The sequence below is a fragment of the Cervus elaphus genome, chromosome 20, assembly GCF_910594005.1.
Source record: "Cervus elaphus chromosome 20, mCerEla1.1, whole genome shotgun sequence".
Lineage (NCBI taxonomy): Eukaryota > Metazoa > Chordata > Mammalia > Artiodactyla > Cervidae > Cervus > Cervus elaphus.
In genome coordinates, this window is record NC_057834.1 from 1,365,416 (window position 1) to 1,385,022 (window position 19,607).

The 19,607-nt window shown below is 54.9% G+C and overlaps 1 protein-coding gene across 1 annotated transcript in view; it reads right to left on the minus strand.

Annotated features, from left to right (window-relative positions):
- The window catches only part of LOC122678179 (proto-oncogene tyrosine-protein kinase receptor Ret-like), a 22,435-nt gene continuing 2,828 nt past the window's right edge, over window positions 1-19,607 (minus strand). Inside the window, 15 exon segments of the mRNA XM_043878745.1 lie at window positions 1-272; window positions 1,746-1,766; window positions 1,768-1,849; window positions 2,897-3,034; window positions 4,305-4,375; window positions 6,495-6,617; window positions 6,700-6,914; window positions 8,108-8,215; window positions 9,636-9,783; window positions 12,264-12,529; window positions 13,472-13,594; window positions 14,410-14,520; window positions 16,040-16,165; window positions 16,880-17,138; window positions 19,265-19,464. Coding sequence (XP_043734680.1) covers window positions 93-272; window positions 1,746-1,766; window positions 1,768-1,849; window positions 2,897-3,034; window positions 4,305-4,375; window positions 6,495-6,617; window positions 6,700-6,914; window positions 8,108-8,215; window positions 9,636-9,783; window positions 12,264-12,529; window positions 13,472-13,594; window positions 14,410-14,520; window positions 16,040-16,165; window positions 16,880-17,138; window positions 19,265-19,464 — 2,171 coding nt within the window. The 3' untranslated portion in view covers window positions 1-92.

Genomic DNA, 19,607 nt, shown 5'->3' on the forward strand with positions numbered 1-19,607 from the left:
TTCAGAGCAGACTTTGGTTTCATTCAAACCAGAAACACTCTTAAAAAGCATTACAGAGAGTAAGGACAGTGCAGAGAGCAGGAACAACGTGGCTAGAATCTAGTAAATGCATGTGAAATTCTACCATAGAGTTTGTTTTCAATCCATGTGGAGGGGAGGGTGCGAGGGAGGGGAACATTATTACAGTCCCCCAGGGGTGTCTCCTCCTCTGACAGGCCATCATCATACAACAGTGAGTCGGATGGGGTGGACACGGCCAGGTCCAAGTAGTCCTGGAAGGGAGAGAGACCTGGTCACTCCTGGAGCAGGTCATTGCTGGACATGCCCACCCCTCCCCACCCCCGCCCTGCCTGATAGCAGAAGCCCCAGCCGAGTCCCACCCCGCACCTATCAACCTCTCGCCAGATCTGAGCCCCTGGCCAGGTCTGTCAGCATGAGTTCCCCCAGCCTCTGGTCCTCATCACAGAAAATCACCTCTTGGAGGCAGAAATGTGTTCCCTCATTGTTCTGGTCCTCTCTCTGCAGCGCTAGGGGCACCAGGCCCAGCACTGGAGAACAGGCCTGTTTATAAAACCTGAGGCTCTGGGATTGCAGTCCCGTGACTCATGTGGGAAGGCCAAGACACATTCCCCATCTGCTCCACACTTTCTGGCTTCCCTCCAGGCACTCCTGCCATCTCCAATATCAAGTCAGGACCAAGAAATCTGAGTCATCGGTGTGGGTTTTGCATAAGATGCTGCTAGAGGCTTCAGCTCCCAAGCAGGATGATTTGTGAGGACCGGCTACTTCCACTGCCCTGGTTAAAGGTGTCAAGAATGCTTCCAGTGTGTTTCTGGCTGGTTCTCAGCACTGTTCTAGGAAAGCTGTTTGTAGGCATCAGCTATTACCTCTGTTTAGGGCAAATCATAGGATGTGCCCAAACGATACACCAAGGTTGGGTTTTATTCCAAGGGGCCCAGTCCATGCATCTTGCCTTCCATGTTTGGAGAAATGACAACTTTCAGTAACTGTGTCAATTTAAGGATGAAACCACCAGAGGGCAAGCAAGGTCTGTGTCTATTTTCTTTACTTGCATCCCCAGCATCTAAGGCAGAATACAGGAGGCAGCCCATTGCCCAATCAATATTAGTGAAAACTGTGTTGATTTCCTCTATCACCTAGAGTTGTAAACTGGAGGCACACAGATATGTTGTTTGGCCCACACTGAGCTTTTGGAAATTGCTATAAAAACTGGGAAACATAAACATCCCTTAAAAAGCCCTGGCATGCTGGCACTCTTATTCCTACAGGTTACATTGTCTATGGTAACAGGTCCTTCAGAGCCAGCTGGTAGGTTACTATTTGTCACAGTTTCCACTGCTCCCTTCACTTCCCACCCCTAGCCAGACCCTTCATAGAATCTGAATTTAGGACACATTCATTCCAACTTTACTTCCTCAAGTTCCATTATTGAAAATAATTTTGTTTGGCTTTGGCATATCTTCTTCCCACCCCTGTCTGTGGAGGGCTCTTCCTAAGTGTCAAGGTAAAAATCCTGGTTTCTCCCTAATTTCAAGAAGTCCAAGAGGCCTGGATTAAGGATAAAGGTTCGTGCCCGCCCCGCCCCCTGCCCCCAGTCTGCCCTGCCCCCTACCAGGAGACGACATGACCATCTCACTCTGCACAGCCGCACTCTGCCTTTGTATTGGGAATTCCATGAACTGGGGTGAGGGAAGTGGCACCAGGGATTGGCTCCGGGTACTCACTCTGCTCTTAACCATCATCTTAGATATCTAGGTCTTTGCTGATGTCGGCAAACACTGGCCTCTTGTCTGGTTCCCGCTTCCAGCACTGCAGCATTAGACTGTACCTGGTGAGACAAACAGGTGGGTGGTGACAATCCAGCAAGGATTGCCCAGTCACAACCACCACACCCAGTACAGTGCACCTGGGCCCCAGAGGCTCTGGTCCAAAATCCCAAAGCTGTTCCTGTGTCACTGACATCCTTCTCTGAGTTGGGCCAGGGTATGATGGGTCAGCAGGGGCTCACAGTGTCTGGCGCTGTGGTCCAGCCATGCTTGTTATGGCAGCTAACGCAGAAATGCCAGTCCTTAAAACTCTTATGAAGGATGAACTGTGTATGAACACAAAAACCTGCCAAGCACACTCTGTCTTGCACCTCCCTCCCTCCCTCCCCTGGGGCTCTGGCAGGGCTGCAGGGGCCACCTTGTGGGTGAGTGCTGGGCCTGTGCCTGCCAGTCTAGGGTGCCCAGGGAGGCAGCACCTACTCACCCTTGCACTCCCACAGCCCTGAGCCAGGCACATGGCAGGTGCATGACAGACTTTGTAGAATGAATGGACCAGTGTGTGTCTAACTATGGATGACCCCCTTCTCATGTGTTCTCAACCTGTTCTCCAAGGATCATCTGATGGAACCACCATTTGATGAGAAGATTCTGGTGCCCTCAAGCTGAAGTCCAGGTGCCATCTGCCTGCTCTTTGTCTGCCTTGGTGTCTCCACTTGGGCGCTCCCCTGTATGTACCCCTGGGGCCATTCTGAATTACCTGCCCCTCCCCAAGCATCCTGGGACAGGTCTCTAGCCTTAGACTGAAGCTGCTCCCTCATCCTTCCACCACCTCTCCTGGGGTCCTGCTCCCCCTCAGCTTGTAAGTCCCCCCAGGAGGCCCACCCAGCCCCCAGTGGAATCTGGGTCCCCAGCATCTGCCATCATGCCCAAGGGTGGTTCTCTGTCATCTGTGCCTTTGTCTTAGCCCGTTGCTTCCAGCTGCCCAGCTCGCCTAGGGCTGGCACCCAGGGCTGCCCAGCAGTGGGAAAGGATGAGTGTGCATGACCCCACCCCTCCAAAACCTGGAGTGTCAGTGGCTGGGGAGGCTGGACCAGAGAAAGCATGCTCACATCTCCTCGCTGCAGTTGTCTGGCCTCTCCATCCGATAGTCTGTCTTCAGAAGGTTGAAGAGCCGCTCTGGAGGAATCCCAGGGTAGGGGTTGCCGCCCAGGGTCACAATCTCCCACAGCAGGACACCAAAGGACCACCTGCAGAACCAGAGGGCCAATGAGCGACTGCACTGAGTCTGTGGCATCCTCAGCGCCCCAGATATCCTCCCCCTGGGCAGCAACAGGACCCGAGTTCCCTGTACAGAGAGTGGTCCAAGTGCCCACAGTTTCAGCCTAGGCTGACCAGACAGATGGAAGTGGAATGGAGGCGGGACCAGGTGTCTGCCTGCCCTGCCCCAACCCCCTGGCAAGCTGCTGCCCAAGCTCAGCCCCCATATCCAAAAAGGGCAGGTGGCTGACCCCTGAGGTGAAGCTCTGTAGCATCAGAGACGGCACAGGGAATGCAAATGAGCACAGTGAAAAGCAGGTCAAACTGAGGCCACAGGGCACCAGGGCACTCTGCAAAACCCCTTCACCTTTTCTGTGTGCCTGGAAATTTTCATAAGATGTTAAAAGGAAAAAACACTGCAATGGGAAAATATCAACTGTGAGGGAAAATTTACTGTCAAGTGGGGACAAAATCATCACAAAACAGCATTATCACACAAGCCCGTTTACAGTAATAAAGAATGCCTGCATGCCACGGACAACTCTAGGCAAGGCCTGTGAGTGCTGGCCGTAGTTATTTTGGGATGGTGGGGCCCCATTGACTTTTAGTCTCATTATGCTTTCCCCTGCATTTCCAGTTGTTTTACAGTCCACTTGGTAATCAGAACACAGCTGTTAAAACTGTTTAAGAATTGCCTTTTCACAGCCTACTTTATTTAAAACATGCAAGGCTGTTTACAGCAGAACATTTGGAAACAAGTCTGTTGTGGTTTTCAAAACAATTGAGAATGCAGTTGGACTTGGAAGACTTGAGTTTTGGTCTTGGAGCAGTTTGGGTACCGGAAACCCATTCAAGGTCACTCCACCCTAAACCTGTCTCTGGGTGGGGACCAGTCTCCAGGGACCTGCTTGAAGCCCGCTCACACTCAGGCTCACAGAGAGGGAACTGTTCAGCTGGGACTGTGTGTCACTGAGATGTCCAAAGAGAGGGCAGGGGAGGTGGGGGAGGCAAGGGGGCTGCAGCTATGGCTCACATCCTCATGCATTCCACCGTGGCACTCAGAACTACTGCCTGGGCCTTTGCCATTTGCTGTGTGAGTACACAAAGCTTCCCCATCCACAGCCCCCCAGTTTGGGGAGGTCACTCTGGACGGCTGGAATGAGCTGACAGGGACTCAGGGCAACTCTGTTCCCCAGCAGAGCTGCCCAGACAGGTGCATACATGTAACCTCCACCCCAGGAAGGCAACACCCAGACTCACACATCACTCTGGGTGGTGTAGATATGATCAAAGAGGGACTCAATGGCCATCCACTTGACTGGGATCCGACCCTAAGGAAGGAGTGAAAGAAAGGCATTAACGTTGCTCTGAGATCCTAGGAACTGGTGTGTGTGGGGGACACATCTCAGGCTCTTTCAGCTCTTAGGGAACACTGAGTAATGACTCCAGTGTGTTCCTGGGTAGAGGCCAGCAGCCCAGCCTCACAGGGGCTGGAGTCCTAGCCCCGCCTTCCTAGGCTTGGCTGAGACCCCCGAGGGAGTCAGTCGGCCTGCCCACAGCTATACAAGGTGTGCTGGTCATGCACCACATCCCAAGGAATTGATGCTAAGTGCAAGCCAGGCCCCACTGTGGTCACTTCTCGGGAGATCAGGGGCACTGCACCCTGGGTGCTGCCCAGTGGGTAGGCTGGAAGCACTTCCATCAAGATCTCCCCTGATTTCTGAGGGTGAAGGGGTCTGGGAAGCCAACATCCAGTGTTTCCATCTTGGGAATTTCTGACACAAATGAACACACTAAAGGCCTTTCTAAGAAGCTCTGAGCGAAGAAATCAATGTGAGTGTCTTGAGTCTGATTTTTCCCTTATTTTATCCCAGGGCCCTTTTAGCATCCTCTAAAAGACTGTCCTCCACCATGGAGAGGCTGGAGTTCAACCTAACAAATCCTTTCTAATGCAACTTAAGAAATAGCTTTTTGGTACAAATAGATCAGCGGGCTTTCCTGGTGGCTCAGTGGTAAAGAATCCACCTGCAGTGCAGGAGATGCGGGTTTGATCCATGGGTCAGGAAGATACCCTGGAGGAGGAAATGGCAACCCACTCCAGTATTCTTGCCTGGGGAATTCCATAGACAGAGGATCCTGCTGGGCTACAGTCCATGGGTCGCAAAGAGTCAGACACGACTGATCGATTAAACAACAACAAACAGGTCAGCATCAAGGCACAATCAATTAAAAAAAAGGCATTTGCTTTGGATTTTAATGCATTTATTGTACTTCTTTTTTTTTTTTTAAAGTACTATTTAGGATTCATACCCTACATGAAGTGTGACTGCTTCGAGGGTGTGTGTTTCTAACAATGCAACCTGCAGGCTGTGCTCTCAGGGGCCGAGCTTGGGCACCTTGTGCTTCCTTGCTGGGTGACACAGGGCCTTCCCGAGGACCAGTGCATCAACAGGAAGTTCCATCCAGCCCCCTCCACGGGGTAGGGAGCACCCCTCTCCACTTCCCCTTCAGCACTTCTAAGATGTGCTGTCACAACAGAAACCCCACAAGAAATCAAATGTCATCCTCACAGCCCCAGGAGCACCTGGGCTTCACTCGCCCCTCAGAGCAAAGCTGAAGTGTATGTCGTGGCTTTCTGTGTTTTTCTTTTTGAGCAGCATCTGTTCTGAATGCCAGCTTAGCTGTGTGTCTTGAGGGGGCCTGTGATCTTCCCTGTCTAGTCTGTCACAGGGAGGCTACTAGAAAGGGGTTGGGAGGATAGCAGCACCAAGAAAGTCAAGACCAATGTCACAGGGAAGGGGACCATACCAGGGAACCAGGTTTCCCAAGAAGGTCCCCGAACCACCTGTTTTAGTGACTTGGAAAAAGCTTCCCAAATCTCTACACTGTAACTCTGGACTTTGTCTCCAGGATCCTCCTGATTGCCTTCCAAACTCACTTAGTCAGCCGTTCCTAGGCCCTTGGACCAGGAGCATACCCTGCTGTAAAGTGGTTCAATCCTTTCTGTAAAGAATGACTAGCAAGCTTGGGTTTAATTCATTTCTTTTCCCCAAGCAAAGGACTAAAGTTACACAGAAAGTAAAACAGTGACCTTCACTCTGCAGCAGTGAGAGGAGCAACTGCAGACAAGAAGATTGTTATTTCTGCAGTGGTGGGTGACCTTTAGAAGTGATAGTGATGAAAAGTGAGAGAAGCTGCAGGAACCCCACTCCCAGCAGGGAGCTCCAAAACAGCATGTGTGGCTGTGAGGAAGAGAAGGAACAGGCTCAAGACTGAGTCCTGCTCTGGGTCTCTGGGGACCCAGGACTAGGAAAGAGTTCGGGGATGAGGACTGGAAGTTTGCACTCTAAAAACCCGCTTTATCTTCCTCAGATCAAAATCTGTCCCCACCCTGTGGGCTCCCTGACCATGCCCTCTGCCCTCAGGCCATCACACCCCAGAGCCTGGTACCTTGCTCCTCTTCACGTAGGAATCCTCTTCATAAACATCTCGGGACAGACCAAAATCTGAGATTTTCATCCTGTGGCCCTCGGCTACCAGGATGTTTCTGGCTGCCAAGTCCCGATGGACAAGCTGTGGAAAAGACAACAGCAGGGACCCCTGAACCCCGGGCCAATCGCTGGCGGAGGGGGCGCGGGGCTGGGGCGGCACGCACCTTCATCTCAGCCAGGTACTGGATCCCTTGTGAGATCTGCCAGGCAAAGGAGACAAGGTCGCCCATGGTCAGGGCCTGCTCCTCCAGGTTGTCCAGGTAACTGGAGTTGCGGCTGCCCCCGCTGCCCACGTAGCCAGGTCCCGCCTTGCGGCTCTCTCGGAGGAAGCCCCGCAGGGAGCCGTACTTGGCATACTCCACGATGAGGAGCAGTGGCCCTAGGGGCAGAGCAGTAGGTACGTGGGCTGGCTGCTTAGGTGACCCTGGGCAGGCAGAAGTTGGGCCAGCACGGGGCAATCGCTTCCAGCAGCCTGAGGACTCAAGCCTCAGCTCACTCTCCCATCACTCTGCTCTCCACCTTGCAGCACTATGTTACTTCAGTCATGTCTGACTCTTTGTGACCCTATAGACTGTAGCCTGCCAAGCTCCTCTGTCCATGGGATTTTCCAGGCAAGAAGAGTGGAGTAGGTTGTCATGTCCCCCTCCAAGGGATCTTCCTGACTCAGGGATTGAACCCAAGTCTTTTACATCTCCTGCATTGGCAGGCAGGTTCTTTATCACTAGTGCCACTTGGGAAGCTCCTCCATCTTGCAGGGGCTTTGGATTCCAAAGCCAGCTGCCTGGACAGTTGACCACAACCTCTTTCCTGGGTGTCCAGGGCAAGCAGTCACTGCATTTGAAGCTGCCCTGGGAGATAACCACTGCTGCTCGGATGTCAGGAACTTTCTGTACCCCTGGTCTTGCCACAGTATGGCCTGGGGACAGCTGATGGAGGCAGAGGTTCTGGACTGCCCCTGGCCACCCTCTCCCTGCCCTGCCTGCTCTCAGGCCACAGTCCTCCCCGAGGCCCGGCCCTGAGTGCTACTGGTGCCCCTGCTGCTCTCTCCCTGTCGGCCTCCCATCTCCCTCACACCCGAAATACACATGCACCCACGCGCACATGCACACACACACACACACACACACACACACACAAAGTGGGAGGCCCCCAGGGTGGCAAAGCAGTTTTGGAAGACTAATAGAGCAAAATGCTCTTATGTGAAAAATGATCTGCCATTGCCTTTGCCACCCCAGGCTGGGGTGGGGTTGAGATCACCTGGAGGTTATGGCATATCTAGTAGGTGCCCAGGAGACACTGCTCATCTCTGGACTTCCCTGTCTTAAGGGCTCAGCCTGGGGCAGGGTGCTGACAACCAGGATGTCGCCAGAGACCCCAGGGAACACTCCTGTGGCAGCCCTCATGGTCCACTGACACACAAGTTTCAGGCAAGAGCCAGAGAAACCATGCTTCCAGGAAGAGAGAGGACAGGTGCCAGAGAAGAAAAGGATGGGGATGAGGGAGAATGCAGAATGGAGCAGCCCAGAGCCCCTGGCTTGTGCCCAGCAGCTGCTAGTCCCCGGCTGGTCTTACCATCCTGGCTGCAGGCCCCGTACAGCTTGATGACTTGCGGGTGGTTGACCTGCTTCAGGAGGTTGAACTCTGATAGCAGGTCCCACAGCTCGCTTGGGGAGGCATTCTCTGAAATGCACAGAAACAAAGCAGGTCACAAAGTCCCTGCTACCACCATGCTGGGTCACAGGCGCAAACGAGGGGTCTACACAGACTTGTCTCCTTCCCAGACATCCTACTCAGGTTCAGACTGAGGCCTGCCAGGACCTCACTGCTTGGAGCTACTCTCAGCCCATGGGAGGGTCAACAGCGGCCTCAATTGCCTACAGGGAGTAAGAACCAGAGGAGCGCACTTCCATGTGAGCAGAGTCTTTCCATGGAAAGCCTTCTGGGCTGGGCTATGCATGCAAATGGCATTATTTCCCTGCAATCACCATCTCTCAAAGACAGTGGCGTTAACCCTTCATTAACCCTTCTGGGGAGGTAAAGGGACTCCCTGGTGTCCCCAAACACCTGCCAACCAAGCACTTGGCAAAGGGGGGTGAGGCCCTGGAGAAAGGTGAAGGCCATGAGACTTCACAGAAGTCGTCTTGCCATGCTGAGTGTGTGTTTTCCAAGGGCAGAGATAGTTGTGCTCAGGAGCTTGGGTGTGGAGGTCTCCTGGCCAACTGTCCTCCTGGGTCATGGCCCCACATCCCACTGCCCAGTTGTGCCACTGCCTCTGGCTGTAGACTTGTCTGGAAATGAGAAGACAGCTGCAAGATGGGGCATTGGAACCCTTTGGACCACACATGAGTGACCCAGGGCCAGTCTCACTGTGCCCTCTTAGGGCCTGGGGTCTCATAGACAAGGGGCAACCCCAGTCTGAGGGCCTGGGTAAGTACACAAAAGTACCCGGCACTGCATGGCTCCCCGACTGCTGAACATCAGAGTGCATCAGCCTAAAATGTGCCCATCACATGGCCACTGGGCCCTCAGTTGGTCAAGCTGAGGCAGAACTCAGCCATGGCAGAGGACTGTCTACCCAGTCCCTGCTGAGAAGCAGCAGTGAGGATACCCAGCATGTGCTAAGACTGGGGCAGTGCTGGCCCACTAAGGGCTGGGGGGGATGGGGACTGGGAAAGGCAGGGACCTGGGGGACAGGGGCCAGTCCTTACAGGTGGTCTCTTCACCAGGACCTCAGTGGACGCTTGGCGAAAGAAATTAATGGGGCAGACTGAGGTGGGGAGAGCTGTCGGTTTTGAACTTAAGGGCTTTTAATTTAAACTCGGATCTTTACCCAACATTGATACACAAGCAACATGGCTCTGAAAGCTTTCAAGGGAGGAATGTCTTACCCTGCTTCTCCAGGGACCACACCAGCCCACATCATCCATGGTGGAGGTCCCTAGACTGCAGCCACTCAAGAAGAGCAGGGGAGGCGTATTGGTTCTTCAGGAGGCAGCAGGCTGATTGCCAGAGTCCTGGCTGTCATAAGGGCTTCATCCACCCACTGGGGCCCCCGCAGGTGTGAGTGGCAGAGCCCCCTGTGTACTGCCTGGGCACGTACCTTTCAGCATCTTCACAGCCACAGTCGTGTACCCTGCTTTGCCTTTCAGCCGAAAGGCTGTGGCCTTGACCACTTTTCCAAATTCACCTTCTCCCAGAGTTTTTCCAAGCACCAAGTTCTTCCGTGGGAATTCCCACTTGGGATCCTCCTACATTGGGTTTGAAGGAAAAAGAGAGGGAAGAGAGATGGCGAAGGTAAGAAGAAAGGAAGAAGGCAAGAGCCGGCGGACAAGCTCCATGTGCAGACGGCCGACTGTCACCTGAAGTGACAGGTGACAGTCACCATGTCCAAGGGCAAGACCCCACAGTCAGGCCCTGAGGTGCCATGACAAGATGCGTCCCCCCACAGGAAGGCAGGTGTTGCCACAGACTGGCTGGACTCCGTATGCTCATACCCTCACTGGCCTCCATCTACTATAGATGCCCTGGGCCACCTCAGGCCCAGGGCCTGGTATCTCCAGTGAGAGAGTCAGGGTTTACTCAGCACCCACAGGTGCTCACAGGGGGACCACAGCCTCTTCCCTGGGACTCAGGCCCAAGCCTCATGGCACCACCTCTGTTTTGGACACCAGGCACTGACAGTGGCCCAGGCTCCAGGACTTCCAAGAGAACTCAAGTGGCAGCTGTGGCCCCAGTTGCCTACCAGCCCTGCACTCCCAGCTACAGGATGGGGTGTCAAGAACACCTTCCTGGTGTGGCAGCCTCTAGAAAGTTACCACTGTGCCCCTCAGGTACCCCCCCATCCCTCCCTGACAATGTGTGGAAGAGTCTGCTCCTCCCACAGCCCAGCCACTGGCCAGAACTTGCACACACCGGCCTTCCCAACACACCATGCCCACTGAAGACCCCTCTGGGGTGGGGTCTTCCCAGACCCCAAGACTGGCTCGAAGACCTGAACTCTGGGGATGCTGAAGCCTGTCTGGAACCTGCCTTCCCGTCAGCACTGGATGCCCAGGTCCCCAAGTCTTGCTGTGGCTGGGTGTGGGCATGGCTCCAGGGGCTGCTTATGATGTGCCTGGCAGGCTCGCCTAACCCACAGACACACACTGGTGACCCACTGCCCCCCCCCAGGGACCAGAACCCTGTGTTCTTACGTCTGGGAGCAGAGGCAGGCTCCTCTAAGCACCACGGCCAGGGGCGCCTTCCAGCCAGCTCCCCAGGTGTCCTGGTGTCTCAGCTTCCCCAATAACCCATGTTGTTTGTTCTTTAAGTTGCAAAAGAGGCAGTCGTGTCTGACTCCCATGGACTGTAGCCAGGCTCCTCTGTCCATGAGATTCTCCAGTCAAGAATACTGGAGTGGGTTGCCATTTCCTCCTCTACCAAGAATCCATAGTCAGGCTCAAAGGTGACAACAGAGTCACCACCACCCTGGTGTCCACACTGCACTGGATAACAGCTGACTGCACATAAAGACTGGGCTAAGAGGGGATATCTCTCATTTGTTTCTCTTTAAAAGTGCTAAAACCCCAAAGTGTCCTCCCCACTTTATGTAAGACAGAACTAAGGCCAAAGGGTCGAATAATGTGTCTAAGACCTCAGAGCTGGTCAGTGTGGTCCTGGGCCTCCGGCCCAGCTCTGGCTTCTCTGCACTCTGGGCTAGAGGCTGAAAGTGGTCCGTGGCCCCCCCCCCCCCCACAGAAGAACCTCTCTCATTGTGTGTCTCAGCACAAACCGTCAGGGCATATAAGGGACTCAAATGGCTCGTCCCTGGGCCACGAGGGCCATTCCCAGATGTGGTGGCCACAGAGGCCTCCTTCCTGACTTTGCTGGTTCCAAACACTCAGCAGGTGGGAGGTCTCCAGCCCCCAGTCCCCATAGTATTTCAGTCTCCTCAGCAAAAACACTGGAGGGCAGACAGGCGGAGGAGCAGCCTGGCCGGGCAGGAGGTGGTGTCTGAGCCTCCCACACTAACTGCAGGCCCAGACCATGTCATGGAGGAGGAGGCTTGGGCTGATTCTCCCCTCTTGGCAGGCCAGTCACAGAGTCCTGGGGCCAGGCTCCCCTGATGGTGCCTGAGAGGCCTCTCAGCAACCCCACTCTCCAAGCCACAGACAGAATCCCCTCCTGGCTGCGGCCAGGCCCCCCACCTGCCAGTCTCTCTCGCCTGGATGGGGACAGTGTTTCATCATGGGGCTCCTACCCAACAGACTCCCCAGCAGAGCGACCCGTGGAAATGAAGGCAGAACATCAGCCTCCAGCCCTAGGGTGGTCCTACCTTCTGAGAATAAAACCCACACACTCCTCCTCAGGGCCTCCCCCAAGGCTGCATCCTCCAGCACTTGGGGCCTCCGTAGGAGATATCTTAGGTGGGTACAGCATGGCCTGCCCTCTCCTTGGAGCCTAATGGCCCAGATCTCAGTCATTTAAATCCACACCCATCCTTTTCCACACTGATTCACGCTCTCTGCCCCACCCCTGCCTTCTGCCCTCCCTGAAAGACATCTCGGTGGAGGTTAGAAGACAGCTGGAAGCTCACGAGGTCCTCCTGGCAGGCAAGGATGCAACAACCCCAAGGGCCCTGCCCCTTCTGTCCCCCCCTCCTTCCCCAGCTGCCCTAGACCAGAGGCTACCCACATGGCTACCTGGAAGGGCTGCCTCCCTGGCCCTGCTGCCACATGGAGAACCTCACCGGGAACTTGAAGGTGTCCACTGAGACCTGGTTCTCCATGGAGTCCAGAGAGGGCCGGCAGGCACCAGATGAGGAGTAGCTGACCGGAAAAGCTTGGGCGGGTCGACAGAAGGTCATCTCAGCCGAGGCAATGGGCGGCTTGTGGGCATTCTTGCGGTAGCGGTGGATGCAGAAGGTGGACAGCAGCACAGACAGCAGCACAGATACGATGGAGAAGACCACAGCTGCCGTGATCACTGTGCAGCAGAGGTCATCACGCAGGGTGTCTGCGGGCGAGTAGGGGCTGTGAGAGTAGACACCCCACAAGGGGGACCCCCAATACCCAACAGAGCCACACCTGTGACAGCCAGGAAGTGGCTGCTGTGACCGACTGTGAGCTGCCTGCCAACACTCCTGACCCATGGCAGGTACTGTTCTGTATGTTTTTGCTACAAGAGACTATTATTGCCCTTTTCTGGAAGGAATGAGCATTTATAAACATCCTGCCTGAGGTCACACACCAGAGGTTGTGCACCCCTGCACCTCCCCCACCCTGGAACGTTGCACTGAAGCCAGAGGCCCAGGGGCCCGGGGGGTGGGAGAAGTTCTTCTCCTGCATTCCTAATATCTTCTGTATTTTCTTCATGTTCAATATATAGTGGAGAGGAAAGACAAGTGGCCCAGGATCTGGGCCATGCAATGACCACCCAAATGCCAGAAAAGCTCCCCATGTGTTCAGTGGGGCCCCCCTGTTCTAGAAGAAGCACCTGGAGGGTGCTGGGAGGGGGGACCCAGCTGGCCAATGCCACAGGCCCAGGAAAGGCTCTACACAGGCACAGTCTGAGGAGATGCTGAGCTATTTGGTGGAATAACTAGTTTTCCAGCCCAATCTTTATTATAGAACTTGAGGCCAGGGAATTCTTTGGTGGTCCAGCAGTTAGGACAAGGAGCTTTCACGGCTGTGGCCAAGATTCAATCCCTGGTTGGGCACCTAAGATCCCATAAGCCTTGCCAAAAAAAAAAAAAGGAACTTCGGGCCACAAGGCAGTCTTAGTAGCCTTGAGCCAGCTCCTTGTCTGCACACATGGGGGAACCAAGACCCCAGGGAAGGAGGAAGATCTCCTAGGTTTCTCTTCCTTCCTGCAATCTTCTCCCTTGCTCCCTGGAGGCTCAGGGAGGTGTGGGGATCCCGGCCAGCTGTGCCCCCCACCCCCCCACCCCCAATGCACCTTGGCTATCCTCCGGCTCGCAGAAGCACTTCTTCTTCTCAGGGAAGCAGTTGCAGATACCGAAGCCAGCTTTAATCCCCCGGCGCTCCCCAGGTTCGTGCCCACCAATGATGCTGCCGCCCCCTGAGGACAGACACCACCCACTCAGCAGCCCACTCTCAGCCTCCAGGGGGACCTGGCCAGCCAGGACCACCAGACAGGATCATGAGAGGCCCCTCCCCACCTGATGTCAGCACTCTCACGCCCAGGGAGCACAGTGAGATCAGAAGTCTAGGTCACCCCAGGCAAGAGCCTCAGCATGCATGCATGTGTGCTAAGTCGCTTCAGTCAGGTCGACTCTTTGCAACACTGTGGACTGTAGCCCACCAAGCTCCTCTGTCCATGAGATTCTCCAGGCAAAAATACTGGAGTGGGTCACCAGGCCCTTCTTCAGGGGATCTTCCCAATCCAGAGATCAAACCTGCGCATCTCCTACATTGGCAGGTGGGTTTCTTTACCACTAGCGCCATCTGGGAAGCCCCAGTTGCAGCATGATGAGCCCCCAAACCAGCTCCCTGGCTGCAGCAGGTGAGAGGAGGAACCCACAGGCTGCCCTGGGCCCAGGTCAAGGTCCACACTTGGTTACTTTTCAGAAGCAGAAAAGGGGCAGAGGGGGCAGCTGGCAGTCAGCAAAACGGGGGACAGGGAGTCGTGCCCCATGAGTTGGCTAGAGCAACACTGGAAGGGTGTGGGTCAAGCCAGCAAGCTCTAATTTGGGGGGAGGAGCGCCTTTATTAAAAAAAAATGTTAGGAAAGGGCTCAGCACGCAAAACCCAGAAGCTTGGCTGGTCTGGCTGAAATGCAGGTGAGAGTCCAAGCCCCTTTAGCTTGTTACTCCCCCCACCCAATCAGGCTCCTGCTCGCTCAGAGTCACGGTGCAGGCTCATCGGGCTGCTTACGGAGGCAGTCCTTGGGGCAGATGTTGGGGTCTCTGCTCTCCACGGCATCACAGTGTCCATCGGGGCAGGTCCTGATGCTGGGGGAGCAGGTGGAGAAGTTCCTGGTTATCCCTACAACACAGAGTGGGCAGTTATGACCACAAGGGAGCAGCTGCCCTGTTCAGACTGCAGAGCCAGGAGGGTCATACCCCAGGGCCTTCCAGGTCAACCCTGTACCCCACCCCATCCCCTGCAAGGAAGAGCAAACTGAGATCTGAGCAGAGAAGAATCACACACAGAGCCCTACCAGCAGGGCATCCCTGAGGTACAGGGCAGCCAGGATGGTGGGGGCCAGAGGAGCCAGGCAGTCCCAGAGCTGTGCCAGGCTCACATCAGAGAGGCCAGAAGAGACCAGATGAGGCTGGGACCCTCTCTAGGCTGCACTGTGGGTGGGACCCTCAGATTGGTGGGCCCAGCTGGCAGCCAGTTACTGTCCACACCCAAGGCTGCTCAGGTCCCTCCTATTTGGGTCCATGTCCCCTGGGCTGGGAACTCCTGGGTAGAGCCTCTCTGAAGACCACTTTGGATATTTTGAATTATTTTAAGGTTTGTGTTTTCATGAAGTAAAGCCAACCATAAATGACATGTCAACAGTGTAGTCTACCTTAATTCCTCCACTTCTTGGATGCACAGTAATATTACCAAGAGATCTTCGAAAAGTGTCTGTGAACTATGTGTTTAAAAGCATTGGGTGAATGGGGGAAGAGTGGGGAGAAGGGATAGTCAGGGAGTTTGGGATACACATGTATACACACTATATTTAAAATAACCAACCAGAACCTACTGTATAGCACATGGAACTCTGCTCAATATGCTATAAAAACCTCAACGGAAAAAGGATTCGAAAAAGAATATATACACGTATATGTATACCTGAATCACTATGCTGTACACTGGAAACTGACACAACATTGTTCATCAACTATGCTCCAATATAACATAAAAAGTTAAAAAAAAAGAGAAGGCATTGGGTGAATATAGTGGCTCAGATAGTAAAGCGTCTGCCTGTAATGCTGGAGACCTGAGTTTGATCTCTGGCTTGGGACAGTCCCTGGAGAAGGAAATGGCTACCACTCCAGTATTCTTGTCAGAGAATTCCATGGACAGAGGAGCCTGGTGGGCTACAGTCCACAGAGTCCCAAAGAGTCAGACACGAGTGAGCGACTAACACTTTCAATTTCACATTCACAACTGCACATGTATTTATGTGTATATGGGTAGAGAAATGGATATATACATGTTAATTACCATCTGGTTTAGGCACCAATACAGAAATTCAGAATTTTAGAATAAAGTAAAAAGAAAACACACACATCTCAACTTTGGCCCCGACCTTCTCAAGTCCAGAGCGAGCTCAGTCTCAGGCACCTGTGATCCCATCGGTGATAAACAGTTGGAAGGTTCTCTGTTCCCTGCGCTCGTGACCACCCTCTCCTGGCATCAGGAGCCACGGCAGGGACCAAGCGCAGGGGAGGACTAGATGGGCAGGGGTGGGGGGTGTCACAGAGGCTGGCAGGGCCTGCATGCACAGACCCTACTCCCCCTCAGCCCCCATCACACTCCCCACCGCCTGGCTCTGCCCAGGGCCTACCTTTGCCATCTCCCTGTCTCCACTCGCACCTGCCTGTCAGAGAGCCCAGGCCACCGCATTCCTCACATTCGGGCTGCCTCTTGCTGACCACGCAGGACAGGGGGCAGCCAGGCTCTTCAGGCATGTCTAGGGGTGGCAGAAAGCAGTCATGGGGGGCCAGCCTGCCATGGGCACCCATGGGTGCAGGCAGCACTGGCTGGAGCTGTCCCGAGTTGAGCCCAGAGAGGAGGCAGTCACTAAACTCTGGGGGCGCAGGGTAGTGAGGGGGCTGCTGGGGGAGGGGTGGCATCATAGTCACACAGCAGGGGCAGCTAAGGGGCTGAGTATGGAGTGGGGATGGGAGGTGGCCAGACTCATCCAGGGACACGCAGGACACCCAATTAAACTTGAACTTCAGAGAACAGTGAATACCTGCTTTGTGTAAATATGGCCCTAATATCACAGGGACATAGGGGAGTTTGTCTTCTAATTCACTGCAAAGGCTGCACGAGATGTACTTACACCACAATAATTGCTTGTTGTTTACCTGAAATTCACACTCAACCTGGGTCCTATATTGTACCTGGCAGCCCTAAAACAAGTGCACAGGTAGGTCCTGCTGACAGAGGCGATGGGCAGCAGCGGCCACCCACAATGCTGTCACACTGGACTAAACTGTGTCATACCTCCCCCATCATCCTTCCAGTGCAGCTGTGCGCTGTTTTCTCATCTTACAGAGAAGGAGGCTCAAGAAAGCCCACTGGTCAGTGACGGGGTATAGGACGGCACCCTTCTGCAGGAACAGCCCGAGGCTCTGCCACGCCCCATCCACCCTGACCCTTCCCGCAGCCGGGCACTCACACATCCCTTCCACGGTAACGAGCAGCAGGGCCTGGGCTTGCTGGTGGGTTGGTTTCTCGGTGGCCACCACTGTGTACTGGAGCTGGGAACACTCGGGCCGCTGCAAGGCCTCCGTGTCATTCACGAACAGGGTCCCCGAGGTGTCCTCAGCTGAGGTGACCATCCCCAGGGCGCTGCAGTTGGCGCTGGAGGGCTGCAGCCTGTACTGCACTTGGATGCCGCTGAACTCCTGGCAGTTTTCCACGCAGACTTTCCCAATCTAGGCATGGGATCACGGAACCCTTAGCCAGGTGAGTAGACCACCTGGGACAGTGGCTGGAGGGGCTCCATGCCAGCTGAGTCCCAGGACAGTTTCCCACTCAGCCCAGAGATGGTGGCCCCCAATCTCCCCATCCTCCATGCCCCTGGAATCTGCAGACCCATCTGCCTGCCTGGCCTGGCCTGGCCCTGCGCAGACCGTGACACCACCCTTCATCCCTGCTCCTGGGAGCCGGAGGTGAAAAGAACACAGGGTGCCGGGCTTTGGTTTAGGGACTGGCCCTCCAGGGAGGCGCTTGCTGGCTTGCCCGGCTCACCCCTCACTTGCTCCCTCATTTGGGCACAGAGGCAGCCTGGATGCCTCCCACACACCTCCCTCCCCTCTGGGCAGGGGCCGTCGTGCTCTGGGCACCACTAGGGTCCATCCTCAGTGTCCTGCCTGGGTCACCTGCCTGGTCAGCCAGAGCACAGCACCCGGGCCATAATTCACACAGCAGGGTTGCTGTCCCACCCAGGTCCTGGAGCCTCCTCCGAGACTTGGGCCGGAACCCCTGGGAGAGAAGGGATACTTCTCCAGGGATGCCTCATGGCCACAGTGGTCACTGGGGCCTGAACTCTCCTTTTCCCTCCCTCACCACCCAAGGTGGAGTTAGGGCTGCTGGGGCTTGAGATCAGAAGCTCTGACCAGTCAAGGTCGAGGGCTGCGGGCCTGGCGGCAGTGATGGCACAGGGCCCCCTGCTTGCAGCCACAGGCCAGGCCCTTGCTCAGCCTTGCTCAGGCCCAGGGCAGAGCCAGGCTCCACCAAGCCCACTCCTCATACCACAACAAAACCACCTCCTAGGCTCCGAGCACTTCCTTGTACAGAGCAGGTTCACTTCCACTTTCTCCTGTGATCCTCAAAATTGCCTGAGATCACCACCTTCAATTTATAATCATGAATACTAAGGGGGGGCTGGTGAGAGACAGCAGTGTGTGTAAGGCTGGGCCAAGACTCGGGTCTCTGCACCCTCGTGAGTCCAGGCACAGGGAAAGACTTAGTCGTCAGGGGTGGGCGGTGTTGCAGAGGCTGGCAGGGCCCGCCCTCTCAGACCCCACTCCCACTCAGCCCTCATCACCCTCCCCACTGCCTGGCTCTGCTGACACACCCCTGGCAATGCCTATGCCTGCCTCAGCCCCCCTGGACACCCCTCAGGGCCCCCTGCTTCGTCACCTCTCACCAGCCTTGCCCTCTGCTTCCAGGAAAGGCCTGGCGGGGGTGGCAAGTGGGGTGGCCTGGCCACGTCCAAGGATGTGGCTCTTCTTGTGCTGGGTCCTAAGTGGCTGCCAGGAGCGGAGGTGGCATGGGAACCAACCACAGAAACTGGCAAAGCCACTGTCCTAATTAGGAGATGACCCTAAATGGGATATTCTAAAGGGCACATGGCCACAGCTATGCCATTAGGAGAATGCAGTATGTTAAGTCATGCCTGCCATAACTGCAAGTAAACTTTAAAAAGTGCTTCAGAGAAACATTCTAGAAAGAATTGCACCAAAACGTTAAACACTGGCTGATATGAGGAAAAGAGATCACTCTTATCTATCCCTTATATCCTTTTGATGAATTCTTACCACTTCCCTTTTTTTCTACTTCTAATCACTATTTTCTGATGACAAATGCAAAATAAGCTCTAGCAAACAGACTTGCAGGAAAGTAGGAAATAGAAGCACTTCCTGTCTTTCCTTGCAGAGGTCTCCACTAATGCCTATGTTTGCACACTTGGAAATTTCTGGCAATGAAGACTTGGTTTTGAACATATGGAGCCACCTAAGACCAATACTTCTGCAAACTACTTTTCCCACTTCATTCACCAGGAATGTCTTTCCAAGTCAGCATAGATTTAACTGGCACTGCTCTTTCATTAGTAAAAAATGTAAACATGCTGAGAAGGGAGAGGGCAAAGAGGGGCCCACAAAGCCCACCAGCCCCACTCCTTTCTCCCACGGCCTTAGCCTCCTTGGCTTTGTGCCTGTTGCTCCCCAGGGCCACTCTGTGTGCTCAGGGAGGTGGTGTCCCCCATGTGACCCCATCCTGGGAGTCCCTGCTCCTCCATTCCCCTCCCCAGGCTGGCAAGAGGCCAGGAGCTCACCTGGGCAAAGCGGTGGGCCCGCCGGCTCACGGAGAAGGAGTAGGCACTGGGCAGGCTCAGGCTGATGGGCAGCACGGACACATTGAAGTGGAGGAGGACGACACCCTCCCCCAGGCCCTGGAAGTCTGAGTCGTTGACCAGCACGGCCAGCTGCACAGCCCAGCTCTCCGAGATGGGGAGGCTCTGGTTGAGAACCAGCCCTGCAGGTGGAGGCATGTGATGATAGGTAGGGGCCCTGCCCAGGGTGGAGACCACTGCCCCACGATGCTGCACATCTCCCCTGCAAAGCATTCCCTGGACACATGGGCATACGTGTGACAACAGGTACTTCTACCCACACGGT